Here is a 21,779-nt window from a genome sequence, read left to right on the forward strand (position 1 = left end):
CACTGTCCACAGGAAAGGGGGTCCAGGAGTCCTCAGTGCCAAGGAAAGGGGTCACAAGGTGGGACCTTGTAAGCCTCAGAATGGGAGGCTGGGGGACCTTGAAGCAGAGGAAAGGGGGGGCTGGGGGCTGAGAAAAGCAGGAATGGGGTCCAGGTGATCTCAGAGACAAGGAAAAGGGGGACTGGGGAAGGAAGGATGGATGGGAAATGGGGTGCAGGGTGATTGGTACTGGATAAGAGGGTGCAGGGAGGTCCCAGTGCCCAGAACTGGAAATTCAGGGGGTTTCCAGGGCCCAGAATCCCTCCTTGGACCTTCCTGGACCCCCTGGGACCCCCTGCAGGACAAGCAGGGGGTGAAGAACTGGGGGGATGCAGAGACTGGGGGGTCTGGGAGCATCTAGGAGGCAGGAACTGGAACCAGGAGAGCCGGGAAGGGTCCAAGGCTCAGGGAAGGGACTGGGAGAGGCAGGATAAGGGATCCAGGGGGTCCCTGGGTCATGGGAAAGGGGGGTCTGGGGCTGGGAGAGGCGGGCGGATCCCGGGGGTGCAGCTTGGGAGACAGGAAAGAGACCGAGGGAATGCGGGGGGGAGGGGATGGACGGAAAGGGGGAATTCCAGGGAGTTCATCTGGATCCCTCTGGATCCCCGCTGCGACCCCCGTGAGACCCCTGGGACCCTATGGGACCCAGTTTCGGGAAGCGACGGGAGTGGAAAACGGGGGGGACACGGAAAGTTGGGAGATCTGGGAGGTCCAAAGACCAAAGGGTCTGGGATCTGGGAAAAGCGGAATGCTCGAAAAGGGGGAGCAGGAGGGTCCCAGAGCACTGACAGGGGTGTGGGGGATCGCAGTCCCAGATAAGGGGGTGCAGGGGGGTCCCAGTGTCCCGAAATGGAGATTCTGGGGCGTTCCAGTGCCCAGGAATGGGGGTTCGGGGGGGTTCCCGTGCCGAGATTCGGGATTCAAAGGGATCCCGAACCCCAGGAATGGGAGATCCGGTGGGTCCCGGGGCCAGATAAGCGGGTGCAGGGGGAGGTCCTACTGCCATGAAAACGTTCACGGGGTCCCCGTGCCCAGGAACGGGGGTTCAGGGGAGTCACAGTTCTAGGGAAGGGGATGGGGGGGGATCACAGGACCCAAAATGCAGGTTCAGGGGTATTCCCCTGCCCGAGAATGGAGTTTTAGGGAGGTTCCGATTCCCGGAAATGGAAATTCAGGGGGTTACCGGTGCCCAGAAATTGCGGTTCAGGGAGTTCCCGGTTTCGGGGTTCCCACTCACCTTGGTCACGCCCCCCGCGTCCCCCAGGAGCCCCAAGAGCAGCCCCAGAGCCAGCGCTGGACCCATGGCGCTGCTCGGCTGCGGCCCCGCCCACAGCCCGGTCCAACCCAGCCCCCAGAGCCACCTCCGGCCTTGCCATTGGCGCCGCTATTTCCTGCCCGCCAATGGCAGCCCGATCTGTCAGTGACGTCATCGATCGCCGGGCTGATCCCGGTCTCGCAGGTTGGGACGCGGAAGCGAAAGGGACCGAGGAGGGCGGGGAGGGGACGGGACGGGGGAATTCCAGAGAATCCCTCAGGATCCCTCTGGATCCCCGCTGCGACCACCCTGGAGCCCTCGGAGAAGCACCTGGAACCCCCTGGAACCCCCTTAAGAAAGTGCCGGGAGTGGAGAACTGAGGGGATCGGGAAATTTGGGAGATCTGGGGTGCAAAGGTGAAGGAAAAGGGCGGGTCTGCGGTCTGGGAAGGGCGGGAGGGCCGGGGAGGGGTGCAGGGGGTCCCAGAACACGTGGGGGGGGGGGGTCCAGGAGGGGTCCCAGTCCCGGATCAGGGGTGCAGGGGGGTCTCCATGCCCAGGAACGGAGGTTCAGGGGGTCCCAGGTCAAGGAAAGGGGGCTGAGGGCAATGGAAGTTCCAAGGGGTCCCTGTGCCCAGGAAAGGGGGTGCACGGGCCCCCGGTGTTGAGGAAGGTGGTGGGTGGGGGCTGGGGAAGGCAGGAGTGGGGGTCCAGGGGGTGCCGCGGTCAAGGAAAAGCGGGGGCTGGGGTGTCTGAGAGGGGGAGGGCTGCGACAGGGGGTTTGGGGGGGGGCATTGGGGCTGGATAAGGGGGTGCGGGGGGGTCCCTCTGCCTGAGAATGGAGGGTTTGGAGGGTTCCAGTCCTGGATATGGGCGTGAATGGGCGTCCTGGTGCAGCGGAATGGGGGTTCAGGGGGTAACGGTTCTGCATAAGGGGATAGAGTGGGGTCCCGGTGCCCAGGAAATAGGGTTCCCGGGGTAGTACCTTCCTAGAAGTCGGGATTCAGGGGGGTCCCGGTGCCAGATGATGGCCTGGCTGGGATCCGGTGCTGTGGAAGCGGTGCAGGGGGTCCACGTTCACAGAAATGGGGGGCTCGAGGGAGTCCTGGTGCAGTGGAATGGAGGTTCAGGGGGCCTGGTGCCAGATAACGGGATGCCCAGGAAATGGGGTTCAGGGGGGTTCCCTTCCAGGATTTCGGGGTTCAAGGGGTCCTGGTGCCTGAAAATTGACGTTCAGAAGAGTTCCAGTTCCTAGAAATGGGGGTTTGGGGGAGGGGTCCCGGTGCCCAGAAATGGGGCTTCAGGGCGGTTTCCGTGCCCGGGAATGGGGATTTAGGGGGTTCCAGTCTCCAGATACGGGGTGCAGGGATTATCGGGGCTGGGGAAGGGGGTACAGGGAGGCTCCCAGTGCCCCGAAATTAGCGTTCAAGGCGGTCTCTGTGCCCAGGAAGGGGGGTTCGCCCGGAAATGGAAGTTCGGGGGTCCCCGTGCCCCGGAATTGCGGTTCAGGGGGGTCCCGGTGCCGGGGCAGTCCCCGGTCCCCGGGCGGGTCGGTCCCGGTGCCGCAGCTTGGGAGACGCGAAAGTGACCGGGGCAGCGCGGGGAGGGAGAGGGGACAGAGCAAACCCTGGGAATTCCCCTGAACCCCCCCGGGACCTGCCAGGACGCCCCAGAGGACGCGCAGGGGGTGGAGAACTGGGGGGACCCAGAGATTGGGCGGTCTGGGGGCGTCCAAGGGCTGGGAAGCAGAACCGGGAGAACCGGGAAGGGTCCAAGGTTCCAGGAAGGGACTGTGAGAGGCGGGATGGGGGATCCAGGGGGTCCCTGTGCCCACCAAAGGGGGTCCAGGAGTCTCCAGTGTTGAGGGAAGTGGGGTCTGGGAGCTGGGAAAGGCAGGAATGGGGCTCCAGGGGGTCCCTGGGTCACGGAAAGGGGGCTCTGGGGCTGGGAGAGGTGGGTGGATAAGGGGACGCAGCTTGGGAGATGGAAAAGTGAGACGGGGAAAAGGGGAATTCCAGGAAATTCATCTGGATCCCACTGGATCCTCGCTGAGACCCCCTGGGACCCCCGGGAGACCCTCCGGGACCCCCTGGAACCCCTTCCAGGAAGCGCTGGGAATGGAGAATGGGGAGATGCAGAAATTTGGGAGATCTGGGGGTGAAAAAGCCGAGGAAAGGGGCGGGTCTGGGGTCTGGGAAGGGCGGGATGGCTGGGAATGGGGGTGCAGGGAGTCCCAGAGCACTGTGGGGGTGCGGGAAATCCCAGTCCTGGATAAGGGGGGGCAGGGGCGTCCCAGTGCCCAGAAATGGGGCTTCCCGTGCCGGGGAATGCGGGTTCAGGGGGAGTTTCCTTCCCAGAATTCGGGGTTCGAGGGGGTCCCAGTATCTGGAATGGCGGTTCCAGGGGCACCGGTGACCAGAAATGGGGGTTCAGGGGGGTCCTGGTGCCAGATGAGGGGGTACAGGGGGGTCCTGGTGCTGGGGAAGGGGATTGAGGGGGGGTCACAGGACCCAAAATGGGGGTATGGGTGGGTTTCCCTGACTGGGAATGGAGGTTTAGGGGGTTCCCGGTGCCCAGAAATGTAACTACTCCTTCTCTCTCTCTCTGCTGTTCTCTCCCTTTCCTTTGGCAGATCATAAATCTCAGAGCCATGCCCAGGCCGGGTTTCCCAGCAAAGGGAGGCTGGGGCTGAGGTGCCCTGGGCTGGCCGGGAATGGGGGCCCGGGTGTCCCCGGGGTCATGGAAACGGGGGATCCAGGGGCTGGGAGAGGAGGATACCCCGGAAAGGGGGTGCAGGGGGTGTTGGTGCAGGATAAGCAGGTGCAGGGGGATCCCAGTGCCCAGGAATGATGAGGGGGGACGACAGGATCTGGGAAACAGCAGCAGCTGCTGGGGAGGGACTGGGATGGACTGGGACAGACTGGGAAAAGAACCCACTGGAAGCAGAACTGAGGCACCAGGGATCATACTGGGATATACTGGGACCACACTGAGGGCTACTGGGAACATGCAGGGGACAATTGAGACATACTGGGAGGGACTGGGAATGGTTTGGATAATCCTGGGACTGACTGGAATCATATTGGGAGTGATCAGATCTGTAGTAGGGGTGAAGAGGAGAAACTGGAATAATGCAGGGAGCAACTGGGATCATACTGGGAGCAGCTGGCCCATGCTGGGATCATACTGGGACTGACGGGGTCACACTTGGAATGACTAGCATACTACTGGGAGTAACTGGGATCATACTGGACGTGACTGGACTTATACTGGGAGCAACTGGGACCACAGCAGGGGCAAATGGCATCGGGTAAGGTGTGACTGGGCTCATACTGAAGTGATCTGGGGCCCCACTGGGCTCTTACTGAGAGGGACTGAGAGTGAAAGGAACCATACAGGGCATGACTGGGACCACTGGGACCGTGTTGGGGGCAACTGCGATCCTACCGGGAGTGATTCTGAGCATACTGGGAGTGACCGGGATCATCCAGGGGGTGACCGGGACCCACCGGTGAGGCGGCGGCGGAGCTGGGAGGCGGCCGCAGCGCAGGTGGGAGCCGCGCTGGGTTGTGCGGGGGCTCGGGGCTCGCTGCGGGTCTCGGGGGCGGCAGGGGGCTCAGGCGGGTTCGTTGTGCCGTGTCCGGCGCGTGTTGCCGCTGGCGTGAGGGCGCTGCGGGAGCGGCTGCCCGCGGTCTCCTTGCGGCCGCTGCCTCGGCAGGAGCCGCTGCCGGAGCAGCGCTGGCTCGGCCCGGTTCCTGTGGCTGGGACAGAGGAGGCTGCCCCGTCCCGGAGGCTGCGCTGGGGCCGCCTCCGAGCTCCGCCGCCGCCGCCGCCGCCGCCGCCGCCGCCGCCGCCGCCTCACCAGGCTCCGGCCGCTGGCGCCCCTCCCGGGCCCGCACGGACGCTCCGCTGATGGCGGCTCTGCCGAGCCAGGGGCGCCCTCAGGGCGGCACCGGGGGCCGTGCTTAGCCCGGCTGTGACCAATCAGAGACCAGAACGAGGAGTGACGGCAGAATCAGCCAATCGCAGCGAGGGGCGGGCTCTGCACACGGCACGGCCTCGTCTCCCTTTCCCCGAACTCCGGCATTTCCGGCAGCCGCGGTTGAGGAGCGGGCCTGGGCCCGGCCCGGGCAGGAGGCCAAGGAGCCGCTGCTGCTGCCCCGAACCGCCGGGAACTCGGCGTGACAGGGCCCTGAGGGCGCTGGGAGCTGGGGTGAGTGCGGGACGGAGGAGGGACCCACCTGCAGCCCCGGCAGGAGCCCAGGCCGGAGCCGGGGATGCTGGAGAGAGGCCAAAACCTTTCTGTCACTTCCCTCCTCCCCTTGGGCAGGGAACAGAGCACGTAAGGAAAGGCTCGAGGGTCTGGGTAAGGGTTGGAACAGTTCAATCACTGGTGACGGGCGCAACACACTTGTCAGGAAAATTAATCCATAAACATCAGAGGTTTATGTTCAGAAAGGAGACAGAGGAGTCCTTTTACTTTATTCGAATAGAGGGAGAGGCCATGGGGCATTCCCCTGGGGTCTCTCCAATTTTTGGAGGACGCAGCCTCCCTTTTTATCCCAGTTTCCCGGCCGCATTTCCCTTCTCTCTTTCCCCATTGGCTGAGGTACTTGAGAGGTTCAGGCTTTCCGATAGGCCTGATATTGAAGATTTCCCTCTAATGTATAACAGTCCCTTTTAATTTTTAATTCTTATGGTATTTAGGGTTTTCCCTCATTGTTTCTTTCATCTTTTAATGTTCAATTTCATTTATCAGCAAACTAAAGTTTGTTTGTAAAAGCAAATATATATTCCCGTTCATCAATCAGTAGAATCTTTCCCATTGTTTCTTTTATTCCTCAGTGCTGGTTTGATCTACCAGCAGACCCACAGCCTGTTTGTAAGGACAAAATCCATCATTCCTCTCACACTTGACTTGGGGAAATTAATTGAATTTATTATCAAACATAGCAGGGCAAGAGAACGAGAACTGAAATAATTCCTACGCAAATATCCTCCCCCCACCTCTCTCTCCTTCCCGGGCTTAACTCCATCCTGCATTCTCTCCCTTCTCCCCATCCAGAGGCGCAGGGGATGGGGGTCACAGCCCGGTCATGTCCCAGCCTCCCCTCAGGGACAGGAATCCTCGTCCTGCTCCAGCCTGGGGTCCCTCCCACGGGACACGGTCCCTCGGGAACGGGCTGCTCCACGAGGATCCCCCCCGGGCTCACAGGTGCCGCCAGGAGCCGCTTCCATGGCTCTGCAGGGGCTTCCCAGGGGCTCGGGGCCTCTCTCGGGCATCCCCTGCCCGCGGTCTCCTTGCGGCCGCTGCCTCGGCAGGAGCCGCTGCCGGAGCAGCGCTGGCTCGGCCCGGTTCCTGTGGCTGGGACAGAGGCGGCTGCCCCGTGCCCGGGGCTGTGCGGGGAAATTGACGTGGCCGGAGGTTTCTGTGCCCCGAGGAGACAGAGGAGTCCTGTACAAGTGACTTTATTGCTGAGCAGAGGGAGAGGCCGTGGGGCATTTCCCAGGAAATCTTTAAAACGTAGCCTTGTTTTTTATCCTAATTGTCTGTCCACTTCTCCCTCTCCCTTTCCCCACTGGCTGAGGTACTTGGAAGGTACAAGGCTGCTCGATCTACCTACTGTATGTGCTCTTTACTATGCACCCCCCACCCTTTAGTATAACACCCTAAATTCATAACTGCATTAAGTCTTTGTTCTTCCCCTAAAGTTCAGGAATTTAGCTGGATCTTGGCTGAGCAGCAGTCCGTGTCAATTAGAACTCTTTTAAAACTCTACAAGTCTCCAGCCCAATCTCAAAGCAGATACACACGATCTTTTTCTAATGACACATTCATTTTATTCCTTGCAATCCGTCCTCCTATTGTTTTTTTCAATACTTGTCTTTACAAATATTAATTGCCATTGACTCAAATTTTTTTTCCTGAGTCCTCTTTAGTTTTGGGATTATTCTCAGTGCCCTCATTCCCTGCCCTTCTGTAGCCGTTTCTGGATCAGGAGGCCTGGCTGCCACCTGCATCCTCTCGCTCTCCTGCTGAATGAGCTGCATTCTCAAGGTGTGGAGCATGGTAAAAAGATGAAAGTTGCTGTAGCACATCAGAGGAGAAACAGCATTCATTTAACCCATGGTCTGCCAGGGAGCCTCAAAACCGTGTCCCATTCCCATCCTTTCCATGTGTGGACCGGTACATGAGTTGCTTTTTTATTTCCTTTGTTATCTGTTTCACCATTTTCCTTTTTCATCTATTTGCCAACAACAGTTTGAGTTATTTCATTTTCCAGAAACTCCTCCTTTGTCTGCTAACAGGTGATCTGATCCCATCCCATGGTGAAATGTTGTGTTCCTCATTTCAGTGGATTGGTCAGCAGGAAGGTCAGGAGCTGGAGCTGTCTGGTTGGTTATTTCAAGGACAGCTTGTAATCTAATGATGCCATTGAAATGAGAAATAGGTTCTGTGGCTCCTGATATGAATTGGTTTGGGTTCCCTGGGGCTGGTGCATGGTGTTGTAAGATTTGTTCTGGTGGGCGTTGATGTTTTTCCCATTGTTTGCACTGCCTCAGGAGCCAGGGCTGCATCAATTGGCCGATTTTTTTTTGTCATTTAAACATCAAATACTTGGATTCTCAGCTGCTTTCCTGAACTTGTGGTAGCAACAGCCACCGTGCTGTAATGCACCCTGTATAACACTGACAGTGACAGCACATGTTGGAGTGGGCAGAGGGATGATTCCTCACCCACTTCTTTTAGTGAAGTTTTCCCAACATTCTCCATTTGCTGTTTCCCTGTGCAGCTTCGTCCGTTTCTGTTGCAGGGTCAGATATCCTCACCCTGGGCTCTGCCTTGAGCTGTGCAAATTCCATCAGGGCAAGCAGGCAGAGCTTGGGGTGAGGGGCAGAGGGAATCAGCCCAACTCCTGCCCCAGGCAAGAGACCCAGGTACATTGTCCAGGCTTTGCCCAGCAGCGTTCATTTGCATTTCTAAAGGTCCTCTGCAGGCTGCCTGGAATGAAGCTTCTCTTCCAGGGCAGCCATCTGGTGAGTCATATGTGCCCCTTCCCTCCCCCCACCAGAATCTGCTTTTTTTAAAATAAAGTATTAACTATTTACGAGTTTAAAGTGTTAGGTTTAAAGCTGTTCAATTTTGCAAAATGAACATAAATGTGAACATGGAAAAACCCAGACCAAAAATTGATTCTCACACTTTTGTCTCAAACCTACCTGGCAATATAAAGTGGGAATACTACAAAATTTTTTTCTCTTGTTGTAATTTTGTCACTGAAGCTGCAGGGAAAACAAAAGCTCTACAAGAATCTCTTTAGTCTTAGAGAGTCAAGGCATTACTTGATTTTGGCCAGGATGTGCAACAGAAATCATTTCTTTCACACATAGCCCGGGTGGGCAGAGAAAATCATTCCATGACAGTGAGTTTTACTAGATTTTTCCTAAACTTTCTACAATCTGAACCAATCTAAATCCATTGGTTTAATGTTCATTGCTTCCAAGTTGTGTAGTTTTTAGTATTTGGTTTCCTATTGGACCCGGATTTCTTTGCCTCTGATGTGAATTCGGTCCACACTCCTGGATTTCCTTCTCAGCCTTTTCCAGACCAGGTGTCTCCAGCTGTGCCGGGGGCAGTGTCTGGGGTAGCTGTTGGTTGCTGTTTGCTGCTGGGCGTTGATGTTTAGTTGCTGGTCGTTATCTCTGTGGGTGTCTTTTGGGCTATTCCCAGTCTGTGGAGATGTTGAACTCATCTCTGTTGAGTGGTGTAACATCCTTTAAATAAAACCTTTAAAATTCCTTTCCCCAAGCCAAAGGCAAACCTTTGAGTAGAGAAACCATTCTGAGCAGAGAAAGAAGTTTTAAAAGAACCAAAATGGGTACATTTTGCAGCAATGCAGTCGCAGGCAGCCCAGAGTGTGGGTGTGAGTGAGCCCCAGAGTGGAATTGTGCCGTGGTGCTCCCCAGCAGCTGTGGCAGTGCAGGCCCAGCCAGCGCTGAAGCTGCAGCAGTGGCAGCAAGGCTTGGCCGCAGTGGCTGGAGGTGCCAGAGGAGGGTGGCCAGGATTTCCCAGGGTTTGAGCAGAGGATCTGTGGGCAGGCCCAGGGGCTTGGCCCGCTGTGGAGCCCTGGCTGCTGCTGCGTTGCCTTCAGGGCAGGCTCGGGGGCGGCTCCCATGGTCCTGCTGCAGGCGGGAAGTGCAAATCTCCGGGGCTTCAGAGCCCCTGAGGCCAGGCTGAGGGGTCCCCCCGTGTTCAGCTGTGCTGGCGGCTGTTTCTGGCCTCAGGGACACTTGGCATGGGCCCCTTGGCCACCAGTGGTGCTGCTTTGCACTCCTTAGGCAGGAGCCGATGTCCTGGCTGGGTGTTGGCAACAGCAAAGTGCCAGGGCAGGCTCTGTGCCAGCCCAGCTTCCTGTGGGAGAGATTTCACAAGAGACAGGATTCTGGCCACCGACTGCTTGAAACATACATCCCTTATCTCCACCCTGCACAAGGTGGAGAATTACCAGGGTAAGGAATTCCAGACATCAATTCCAAGGGAGATAATTGAATATCTGCCCTGGGTCTGGTTCTTCTTCTTGCCATAGCCAATGGCAAAAGCTGTACCCACGGCATCTTGGTTTCTATCACCAGCTTCCAAAAGTGTTTATTTCTCCTGACCTGAGCTCTGGGGGTGCCAGGGGTCATGGAGGTCCCATTGTATTCCTAAAGCTGCCATAGCCTCCTGAAGGATCTTTTGAGTAAAATGAGTTCTTCTTTCTGAGTCTATTGCTTCCACAATCCCTTCTCTATGAATTAATTATTTCAGAAATACCCTAATAAGTGATGCAGTGATTGCATCAGTCAGATTGAAGGAGTCAGAATTGCTTTTGCCCCCTGTTAGGTGCCATGGTGTCAGCAGAAGATATTGAAGCCTTCCTGCCCAGGGCATTTCAGTGCCAGGCTCTTACAAGCACCCAGAGCTCGGCGGGTTGAGCTGAGCATGGGGCGGTGACCTGCGCTTTGTCTGATTCCCCTTCCTTAATAACAGCCTGTCTTGTAGCTCTTTTCCCTTCTGCTGCCCTCTCAGAGCCATCCACAAACACATTTTCTCCCTCAGTCCAGGGATTGTCTCATCAATCTCTCCCAGCCTGGGTCTGGAGCTCTGTCCCTTGAATGCAGTCCTGGGTTTCTTGCCAGCCCCTCTCCAGGCTGTTCAAACAGGAGCTGGGTTAAACCCTTGCCCTGTCCTCAGTTCTGAATCCTCCTGTGCCACTGAACAAGTTTCATACTGTAATAACCGAGCCCTGCTCATCCATTTAGAGGCTCTTTTGGATGTCAGAGCTTTAACTTGATGCCAGACTTGAACTCTAGGAGATCCTCCTGTTGTCATCAGTTTTCAGGCCTCAGTTTTCTGATGCATGTCTTCTAATATTTTCCTAGTAAGCACATTTTATTAAGTAATTGTCTTCCATCAAGAAGTTTCCATTTCCCTGATTTATCTTGTTCACTTCCTGTCTTGTTTCATTCTTTTTTCTCGGCTTCCCTAAACTTTGGAATTTCCAGTTTTTCCTCGTTTGGAGTTAATATTAACATAACTCACTCAGCTCCACTTTCTGCTGCATCCTTGGCTTCGTCATCTGCCAAATTATTTCCTCTTATTTCTGGGGTCTTTCCCTTTTGGGGTTCCTTAATATGTACTATAGCTATCTGTTTTAGGTAATTTTAATGCCTCTAAAACCTCTAAAATAAGTTCCTCATGTACTAAACCTTTTCCTCTTGAATTACGTATTCTTTTTCCTTTCCAAATTTTTAAAGGTATGTACTATGCTAAAGGCATACCTTCAATCAGTATATATAGTTCTTTATTTTGACTTAAATATTCTAGTGCTCTTTTTAAAGTATATAATTCACAAGTTTGAGCTTACTAGTTTAAGGTTAATTTCCCTTTTTCCATAGTTTGCATGTTTTTCCCATCAACTACTACATACCCTCTATTGTCGCGAACGGCGGAAGAAATGCCTCACACAATATGCGTGAATGGCAAATCCCAAAGTTTATTGAAAGCTCACACATATTTATATTGGTGTTAATGAAGCTTATACATATTGCAAAAGCTGAGCTCATTATTGGTTAAAGCACACTTAGATCAACCACACCTACTTCTACGCTCTAATGATTATTTTGTTTCTATGTTTGCATTCTTCTAGCTTCTCTACCTAGGATATCTACATTTTCTGGCAAGCAATTTTCTCCCCCGTCTTCCCGTTTCAGCGAAGGTCACTATGACCTTTGTCAGTGATTGGACACTGGTTACATAATCCCCAGCTTGTTTCCCCTATCCTTATCCATTGGTATCACATCGAAATGTCCTTTCTCAGCTAACCAATTATCCAAAAAGCTCTCTACATTTCCCCCGTTTTTCTGTTGAACAAGGATGGTTTAATTAAATGCGGTAGATATCATCTTTCGCACCATATTCTGTAAGCATATACAAAAACATGGCAAAATAATATTAAGAACAAAGCTACAATAGCTACTACAATGCTAACCTTAACAATAGAACGTAACCATGACCCTGAGCTTAAAGATTTGAGCCATCCATCAATACCAAGGCCTGATTCTACCTGTAAGTTCCCAGTTAACCTCCGTAACTCAGAGAGCTGTGAGTGAACAGACTGTGCATGATCAGAAAGATTCATGCAACACATGCCTTCAAATTCTTCACAACCATGGCCTTGTGCAAGTAAGAGAAAATCAATTGCAGCTGTATTTTGAAGTGTTGCATGGCGAATAGAATCAACATCAAGCAAAAGACTAGAAATCGCTAAAGAAGTTGCATTTGTTTGTTTAGCAAGCCAACACCCTAACCTATTTAAAATAGCATGAGCACGTGCTGCTGATACCCCTGGAGCTAAGAAAGATGCTGCAACTATGGCCACTGGGGACCAAAACTTTACATTGTCCCGGCAGTCTGCTGCAAATGCATGAGCCATTTGTTTGCTTCTACAATGGCGGCTCATATTTAGTATCATGGACATGTTGGGTGTAAGTAGAGACAGCCGTCCAAGTGTACATGGTCCCCCGTGCAGCATTGATGGGATACCGGCCCAAGCACGGTCTCTACATATCAGGAAATATCCTGCTGGCAATTGAATAGGGTCATCTGATGAGACTGACACTCTCTTCGTTGTATAATTGCACCAGGCCAATGCATTTTGGTAGACAGCCATGCTAGAAGTTACAACATTAGAATGGTTCTTGACTGACAGCAGGCTTCTATGGTTAAAATGAATGCATGCATCTGCCATCACTGACCCTAACAGCTCCAACTCTTGGGGCTCTTGTGGTGCTATAGGAAAGTGGGAAATCCACTGATCCCAATTATCCACACTCGTCCTAGCATTGCTGACCTTACAAGTTAGTACATGTGAAGGGCACGGCCAGGGATCTGCTGGTAATCCAACCAAACAGGTTGTGAATGGATTGCCAGGAGAAGATAATGACAGGCAAATAGTCTCCTGTTTAGTCAAGTTTGCCAGGGTGACCCATATGTTAGTCTTGGGCTGAGATGGGGCCCATGCCTGATGGTCTACACTGTCCACAAAGGAAGCAAAAACTAATAAAGCGATAACATAAAGTTTCCATCAAATACAGCTGCTCGGGTCCATTTAGCAGGTACTCACAGAGATCCTGTAGGGGTAGAAACACAAAGATATCCACGGCCCCAATATAACACCTTAGCAGGACCTTGCCATTGTCCTGTTTTGGGATCCCTGTATCTCACCCATACATCTCTTTTTACACCATCTGTTTCTTGTACATAGCGACGAATCACAGCAGGAACCTTATTTTCCCCAAAAACACATAAGTGGTTCAAAACAAACAAACACTTTAACAATCTTTCTTGTGGCTCTCTGGTATCCATATATTTACTCAAGTATCTTTTCAAAGTACCATTTGCTCTCTCCACAGTCACTTTCCCTGTAGGAGAATTGGGGATGCCTGTTACGTGTTCTATCCCCCACATCTGCATGACTTGCTTTATTCTTTTGCTACAGTAAGCAGGCCCATTATCTGTTTTGATGCGCTGTGGCCCATATAAAATGACTGTAAGTGTCTATGGTAACATGTACGTACTTCAACCTCCCAAACTCTGCCACATGTGTGACATCCATCTGCCAGGTCTCGTTTGTGCTCAGCCCTCTTGGGTTAACTCCCAGACCTAAACCACAGCCTCCATTATGATGACTACATATAGGACAGGCTTTGACTATTGCCCGTGCCTCCTCCATAGATATCTGAAATTCTCTATGAAGGCCTTTTGCATTCTGGTGGAACATGGAGTGTGCCTCTCTGGCTATGGTTTGTTTGGGAATCGGAGTTGCTTGTGTGATTGAGACTAATTTATCTGCTCGCATGTTACCTTCTCCCAGACCAATATCCCATTTGTGACTTCTGATATGGATAACACAAAAAGAATGCTTTCTTAGCTTAATTGCTCTCTGTAGCTGCATAAACAGCTCATGTAACCTCCTGTTCTGAACCTCTTTTATAGAGGCATCCTCTATTCGCTCACACACGCCTGCAACATACAAAGAATCTGTTACAATGTTAAGAGGTCCAGAGAAATGCATCATGGCCCATACAACAGCCAATAGCTCCATCGTTTTCAAAGTGTCCAACTCAGTAGCTCGGAGTATGTGATGATGCCATTGTCCCTCTTGTTGCCAGGTCACTGCAGCAGTTTGGATTTTCTTCCTGCATCTGTGTAAGCAGTTATAGCATCTGATAAGGGCTTTAGTGATCTTTTTGGGCATTGAATCCAACCCCATTGTCCTATCACGACCCTTTTTGAGCAAATCAGCTAAAATTTCAATTTTCTGAAGAAGGGTTTTATGTTGTTGAAGTGGAGGAGATATCCATTCCAAGGCCCATATCTCCCCCGTTTTTCTGTCATGCTGAGTAAGTGCACCCAGTAAAAATTTTGGTCCACACCAAACTGTCAGCTGTATAGGAAGATCAAAATCACATCTCTGAACACTGCCTTGTGTAACACAGTCCAATACCTGCTGCAGTGTCTCAACCTGTTCAGGGGTTATATGAACAGGCTGTGCCGGATCAGTTCCCTTTAACAAAGGTCGAAGTTCATCTAACAGTTCATTGTTAAAAGAGTAAGATAAGACCCCCCGTGGATCCAAATCCATGCTCTCCTCTCGACTGTGCCTGACGAGGGGGTATAGTTTTAGCCAACTGTTGCAAAGGAATCAATTGAGCTATCCTTTGTCCTTTTTCGATTCGCGTAGGTGGAAAAAGAGTATGCAGCATAATAGAACTCTCCCCTATATAGCCAGCGTCCATTATTCCAGATAAAACAAATAATCCCATCATTGTAGCCGAGGAACATCCTAAAAGCAAAGCTCCCATAGGTAATCCATCAATAATGAGTGGTCCTTTTACCCCAGTTGGAACCTTTTCTGGGTGAGTAGACAGCAGGGTTACTGTGGCTACGGCTGCCAGGTCCAATCTGAGGCTCCCGGCGGTAGCGGGCTGGAGGCAGGTTGAGCTGAAGCGGTGACAGCTGCTACTCGTGTCCGGGCGCAGCGGCTGGTGACCGGGAAGCAGAACTGCGCCGGGCAGCCGCGGGGCGGGCGGACTCACCGGAGCCCGCTTCCCCACGGGGGGGGAGGCCCGTCCTGCCGCCCCCCCGGCTCGGGGGTCGGGGCGGCTGCGGAGCGGAGCGGGAGGCGGCCGCGCTGCAGCTGCTAAGCCGCTCAGGGCCGGGATGGGCATGACCCTCCCTCCGCTGCTGTGCAACGGCCCCTGCTAGGTCACTCTCTGACCCGGGGATGGGCGCGTTACTAGGCGGAGGAGGCGTAGGGTTCGACACCGGGGCAGGCGGACGGCACGGCTGGAGTACGCGCGGGGGGGGGCTGCCGCCTGAGGCAGGAGATGATAGCTGCAGGGAGCTGCTGTTTAGAGCAGGAGCTAGTGTCGGCGGGGAGCCGCCGCTTAATGTAGATGCCGGTGCCCGCAGGGGACCGCCGTATGAGGCAGGAACCGAAGTTGGCGAGGGGGTGCCACTTAAAACAGGCGCCGATGGGGGTGGGGAACTGCTATTTAGAGCAAAAGGCGATGCCGGCGGCAGATTGACCGTGGACGTAACAGGGGGTAGCGGGGCACCAAACCATTCTCCGTAATTCCTGTTTCTTTCATGGGCTGCACTAGCCTGCTGGGCAGCTCTCTCCTCTGACTGGTATTTCAACAATTCATCATGCACGACTCGCCATAAGTTTCCCAACTTTCTCGCGGCTTTATCATCATCTATGACTGCCTGCCACAACTTATTCCTAAATATATGGCAGTCTGATAACCTATGCACTGCGTGAGGATTTTAAAACAGTCTTTGTGCATACTCATGAGCTAACAACCCATGAAGCTCTTTCTGCAAATCTATACCCTTAACCTTACGCTTTTATAAAAAGCTAGGAAATAAATCATATGCTGCTTGCCTTTCTTTATCCGTGTTAACGATAACTGCGCGCTTCTTGCAGCCCTTTCAGGCTCCGGCAGCACGTATCGGCCGGGCTCTCCTGTGAGGTCACCCGGGGCACTGCACTTTCCCTTTTTCAGCGGTGCTTTTGCCGTCCTCAGCTGCGATAGGACCCGAACTTCTTACGCCGCTCGACCGTGGCTACCGTTGAAGAAGAACGTCCGGGGTTCACCATTTGTCGTGAACGGCGGAAGAAATGCCTCACACAATATGCGTGAACGGCAAATCCCAAAGTTTATTGAAAGCTCACACATATTTATATTGGTGTTAATGAAGCTTATACATATTGCAAAAGCTGAGCTCATTATTGGTTAAAGCACACGTAGATCAACCACACCTACTTCTACGCTCTAATGATTATTTTGTTTCTATGTTTGCATTCTTCTAGCTTCTCTACCTAGGATATCTACATTTTCTGGCAAGCAATTTTCTCCCCCGTCTTCCCGTTTCAGCGAAGGTCACTATGACCTTTGTCAGTGATTGGACACTGGTTACATAATCCCCAGCTTGTTTCCCCTATCCTTATCCATTGGTATCACATTGAAATGTCCTTTCTCAGCTAACTAATTATCCAAAAAGCTCTCTACACTCTATTTTCTCCTTTTGCAAGGAGTTGTATCTCTGTTAGCTAACATAACTGCCAAAGGACTATTTTGGGGTATCTCTGCTAGTATGCTTGTATTCCCTCTTTTTTTTTTTCTTTTTTTTTTTCCTGTATCCAACTTACTGGTTTTCTGTCTCATTTTTCAAGATCTTATCTATTCATCTTTTGCCTCTGTTTTTCACTTTCACCAACAACCTAAATACCACTTTTCTTTCAACTAAACACACAAAAATAGAAAACCTTTTTCTCACACTACGTTCCATACAATACACCTCCCTCCAAGGAGATAGAGTGAAGCTTAAAATACACAATCTACTTTACATAAACTTTCATTTGTCTACATTCACTCACTTCTATTTCTCATTCACTTCCACACATTCTTTCACACCCTCAGGACAGAAAGTGGATTCCTGTCAACAGAGAATAGCGGGTCCCTGTGGCCCCCTCCCCTTGGCGTTGGCCTCTGGGTCTCAGTATCTCCTGGGTCTCCTGGGAGGTGTCTGTTCACCTGTGAGGCTGATTTGTGTGTCACTCACACTCTTTAGCCACAGCACCCTCACACACCCAGGGTGACAATGGCCTGTTTGCAGGTCACACACATGTTCTGCCACAGCCCCCACCCGCCCGGGGGGACAGTAGCCCATTTGCAGGTCACCTATACCTTAAGCCACAGCCCCCACCCACCCAAGGGACAATGGCTTATTTGTGGGTCACACACGCCTCTTTCCACAGCCCCTCCTTCCCACCTGCCAGGGAAGCTGAGGCTGATTTTGTGTGTGACTCACTCTCACACACAAAAAAGACAACAATAAGGTACCTATTACTTTCAAATCACCTATTACAATTTTAGATGTTTCTGGCTAGTACCAGTGCTCTTGGATATCCCTCAACCCAGCTGTGTTGTCCAACCCCAGATGCTCTCGGGTGTAGGAGCGTCAGGGGGTAGGACGGTCGGGACGGACGGAGACGAGAGATCTCTGCAGCCAGGCCGTGGAACTTGTGGTTTATTGCAAAGGGCCTGGGTGCAGGGCCCTGCTTGGAGCTGCCAGGCACAGCTTGGAGCAGGCCCGAGAGAAGAGAGGGGTAGAGAGGATGAGAGGGTAAGAGAGTAAAAGCGTAAGAGAGCAAAAGCGTAAGAGAGCGAGGTTCCCATTACAATGCAATAAATCTTCTGTGTTGAAAATTCTAATTCTCACTAACCAATCTAGTACAATATACAAAACCTAGAGCATTTACATACAGCCTGTAAGAATCATTACATTACCATAATGTGTTTCCTTTTAAACCCTAAAAACTCCTCTTTGGGCCCCTTCTGCCAAGCTGGTAGGGTCTGCTCTGACCCTTGGACCTGTCTGCAAGCAGAGGCAATTGTTTTATCAAAAGGGGATTACCTTCAGCCAGCCATACCATTGTTTTCGAGTTGTTCAGTAACTAAGGGATCTCAAAGCTTGCTTTCATTTCAATCTCGCTTATAGTTTCTATATTGTCAAAATCTTTTGCCAGACAATCATATTTATAAGGCTTTCCTGTTTCATCTTCCCAGTACTTGGGCATTTTTTTATCCCTCAATCCAGCTGTGTTGTCCAATCCCAGATGCTCTTGAGCATATCCTCAATCCAGCAGAATTTTGCTCAACACTGGGTGCTCTTGGAATGTTAATCCCTTAAGCCAGCAGGTATTAATTATGGATGGTCTTGGGCACTCTTATCCCTCAATCCAGCAGGTTTTTAGGGGCCCATTTTGTCCCATTTGCTAGTGGATTGGGCTAGGAAACTCCTCTGCTCCCTTCCTCTGAGAGGTCCAACCCCTCTCTGAGACCCAGTCCCAGTTACCCCAGGGGGTTCTTTCACTCCTCTTATCACTCGCTTCGTCTCTTTACTGGCTGCTTTCTGCACAGAAAGTCAGAAACAAAGCACGGGAGACTCCAGCACTCACTTGGCAGGTCTGGGACAACCAGCCCGCCTCTCATTCACAAACATTCATCCCCCCATACCTGCCCCCCTGAAAAGTACTTACCAATCCCTTTTCCTTCCCGGGTTCTTCTTGCGCACTACTAGTCTTAGGGGGCCAGTTACCACTGTTGTAGGGAGCCTTTTTCCCTTCTCTCTGTTTTTTGTCTCTTTTTGTCCACCGATCGTAACCTGCGTCTGTCGGTCACCCCAGGGCAAACAGAGCGAGGCTGCTGAAGAGGGCAGGGGGCACCTTCCCCACTCTGACTCTCCTAAAGCACCGGCAGTGAGGTGTTAGTAACCATCCTCTGCTACCATAATTGTGAAAAATGCCAATCACTTGTTTTTAATTTTTTAGAATTTTAATAGTAATAAAATGGTTATAAAAATAGTAATACAATTAGAGTAATAAAAATTTGGACAATTAGGATTTAGGACAATACAAGACAATGAAAACAAAGAGTTACGGACGGTCCAGGTACCTTTTTCTGGACAAAATAAGCCCAAAAAAGGACGCTCGTTACACAGAAGATTAACCCTGAAAAACCATAGCCCGTTGCATATTCATACATCTCATACATGATACATAAATTCCATCCAAACAAAGGATTCTGTCTGGTCAGTGTCAAGCGTAGGAGGAGCAGAAACAGGAGGCACCACAAGGTTCCACTTCTCCCTGTATATGAAGTTTCCCTGCAGCCCCAGTAGCATTCTCCCCCACCTTGCAGCAGGTTACCAGGGAAGGGGAATCCACAATTTTCACGGTGCTGTATCTTGGTGTTTCCGAGCTTCATTGGGCTAATTGTTGTTGCTTTGGGTATTTTGGAGTGTGAATCTTTATATTTTGGAGGGGGGTTTTGCTGAATCGTGCTGTTTTTGGAGTTTTTAATCTGTGTCTTGAAGTTTGCAGGATTTTTGTGCTGTATCGTGGTGTTTTGGAGGTTCTTAGATACACAATATGCCCAATGACTTTCTGAAATAAACTTGGGCAAGGAAGACCTCCCAGTCCAAGATGCTCTCATTTTGTTTTTACCCATACCAGGATTTTTCATTCCCAGGGCGTGTCTGGATGGAGGACGAGGAAAAGCCCTGGAAATACTGCACAAGGAGGGGCTGCAAACCCAGCCCAGGGAGCTGCGGGGAGGAAAGAGCCCCCCTGAGCCAGGAAGGCGGCCGGAGATCCAGCCAGAGCTCAGAGCTGGTGGAGAAGCCTCATGGCAGGGAGAAGCCACACAAGTGCTTGGAATGTGGGAAGGGTTTTAGTCGGAGCTTAGACCTGACCGAGCACCAGGTGATCCACACTGGGGAACAGCCCTATGAGTGTGAGGAATGTGGGAAGCGTTTTAGCTGGAGCTCCAGCCTGAGGCGGCACCAGGTGATCCACACTGGGGAGAGGCCCTTTGAGTGTGAGGAGTGTGGGAAGAGCTTCAGCCAGAGCTCTGTTCTGATGCAACACCAGAGGATCCACACTGGGGAAAAGCCCTTTGAGTGTGGGGAATGTGGGAAGAGCTTCAGGCAGAGGGGCCAACTTAAGCAACACCAGATGATCCACACTGGAGACCGGCCTTATGAGTGTGGAGAATGTGGGATGAGCTTCAGCCAGAAGGGCCACCTGATGCAACACCAGAGGATCCACACTGGAGGGAAGCCCTACGAGTGTGGCGAATGTGGGAAGAGCTTCAGCCAGAGCTCTGGCCTGAGGAAACATGAGAGGATCCACACTGGGGAAAAACCCTATGAGTGTGGGGAGTGTGAGAAGAGCTTCAGCATCAAGTGCCAGCTGACAGAACACCAGAAGATCCACACTGGGGAAAAGCCCTACAAGTGTGGGGAATGTCCGAAGAGCTTCAGAGGAAGCTCGGCCCTGATACGGCACCAGGTGATCCACACGGGGGAACGGCCCTACACCTGCTTGGAATGTGGGAAGAGCTATGGGTGGCACTCTGACCTGAGAAAACACCAGCGCACCCACTCTGGGGAGAAGCCCTACAAGTGTCCTGAGTGTGGGAAGAGGTTTCAGATCAGCTCCAGTCTCCTCGTACATCAGCGGAGTCACACAGAGGAGAGGCCCTTCCGCTGCTCCGACTGCGGGAAGGGCTTCAAGCAAAACACCAAACTCACCATCCACCGGCGCATCCACACTGGGGAGAGGCCGTACAAGTGTCCTGAGTGTGGGATGAGATTCTCCACGAGCTCAGTCTTGACCAAACACCAACGGAGGCGCCACTAAGGGAAGCCCTGTGAATACCCCGAGTTCAGGAAGAGCTTCGTGCACTCCTCCAACTCTATCCCCCATGGGAGAATCCACATTGGATGGTCCCCAGTGACCCTCGTTGGGCAGAGCCATGATGATCCATGGTCCTGGTGTTCTGTGTTGGGAAGACACCAGGCTGGGTGGCTCCACATCTTCCTGGCTTCCCGTGGGCACATGGATGTATACAGGGGCAGGAACATCCATTGGGACACAGACCAACAATGGGAATTCCTTGGGGAGAGCGGATTTGTTGACTTCCACCCCCACAAAATCTTTTGCATTCAATCCTATCTTCTGGTGGCATCAAGGAATACTGAATGGTCTTGGAGGTCTTTTCCAATTTCAGGGATTCCATGATTTTGATTTCCTATTGCCCAAAGGTGTCTTTGGCAGCCAAATGGTGAAAAAGTGGGGAAAAGACCAAGACTTTTGAGACAGTGGGGTGGAAACTCCACCAAAAAAAGGTTCTTCCCTCACACCAAGCACATAGGTCCTCTGCCAGCATGGACACAGAAATCCTTTTCTTTTGGCCTTGATTTTCTTTTCATTTATCTTCATCCCTTTAAAATATCTGATATTGGGGTAAAAATAAAGACATTGAATTAAGACATGCATGTGGTCATGGTAGGATACAGACATGGAGAGCAACATGGGGACATATGGTCATGGATGGGAATGGGGACATGGGGCGACATGGGCATGGATGGAGATGTGGGGCCAATGATAAGGATGGAAACATTGTGGGGAGACAGCCATGGGTGAGGACATGGTGGGACATGGGCAGTGACGTGGGGACATGGCCATGGCTGGTGCCATGGGGGGAACTTGCAGGGGATGTGGGGGATGCTGGGTTTGAGGGAGTTGAGGGTTCCTGGGAGGGATTTGGGGCTTGCTGAGGCCTTTGGGGACCCCAGGCCAAGTGGCTCTGGCTGTGCTGGGAGACCTTGGGGGAGGTTCTGGGGCAGCTGCTCAAGGACCCCCTGAACTGGAGCCCCAGCCGGGCATTGGGCTCCTGGAAGGGGATGAACATCCTTGTCCCCAGGAGGAAAATCCCAGCACCCCCAGGGTGTCAGGGGCAGCTGAGAGGCAACAACAGGGAGGGGAAAGCCAGACAGAGCTGTCACACTTCTAAGCTACACCCCAAAA

At 52.2% G+C, this 21,779-nt stretch overlaps 1 protein-coding gene across 4 annotated transcripts; it reads left to right on the forward strand.

Annotated features, from left to right (window-relative positions):
- The first annotated feature begins 1,518 nt into the window (after nt 1–1,518).
- LOC118700762 (zinc finger protein 239-like) lies at nt 1,519–21,241 on the forward strand. Of its 4 annotated transcripts, none has more exons than XM_054518105.1 (2): nt 1,519–1,710; nt 19,438–21,241. In XM_054518105.1, the coding sequence occupies exon 2, from the start codon at nt 19,449–19,451 to the stop codon at nt 20,607–20,609; it is 1,161 nt and encodes a 386-aa protein (XP_054374080.1). In that variant the 5' UTR covers nt 1,519–1,710; nt 19,438–19,448; the 3' UTR covers nt 20,610–21,241. The 4 variants fall into 4 exon arrangements, with proteins under 4 accessions (XP_054374080.1, XP_054374081.1, XP_036261242.2 ...); XM_054518106.1 differs by lacking the exon at nt 1,519–1,710 and adding an exon at nt 4,248–4,843; XM_036405349.2 differs by lacking the exon at nt 1,519–1,710 and adding an exon at nt 5,212–5,506 and having other exon boundaries at nt 19,422–21,241.
- Nucleotides 21,242–21,779: the final 538 nt, after the last annotated feature.

Source organism: Molothrus ater, chromosome 33 (assembly GCF_012460135.2).
Source record: "Molothrus ater isolate BHLD 08-10-18 breed brown headed cowbird chromosome 33, BPBGC_Mater_1.1, whole genome shotgun sequence".
Lineage (NCBI taxonomy): Eukaryota > Metazoa > Chordata > Aves > Passeriformes > Icteridae > Molothrus > Molothrus ater.

Excerpts from the sequence above, each read along its gene's own strand:
- LOC118700762 (XM_054518105.1), top strand. The coding sequence starts at position 19,449 with ATGGAGGACGAGGAAAAGCCCTGGAAATACTGCACAAGGAGGGGCTGC.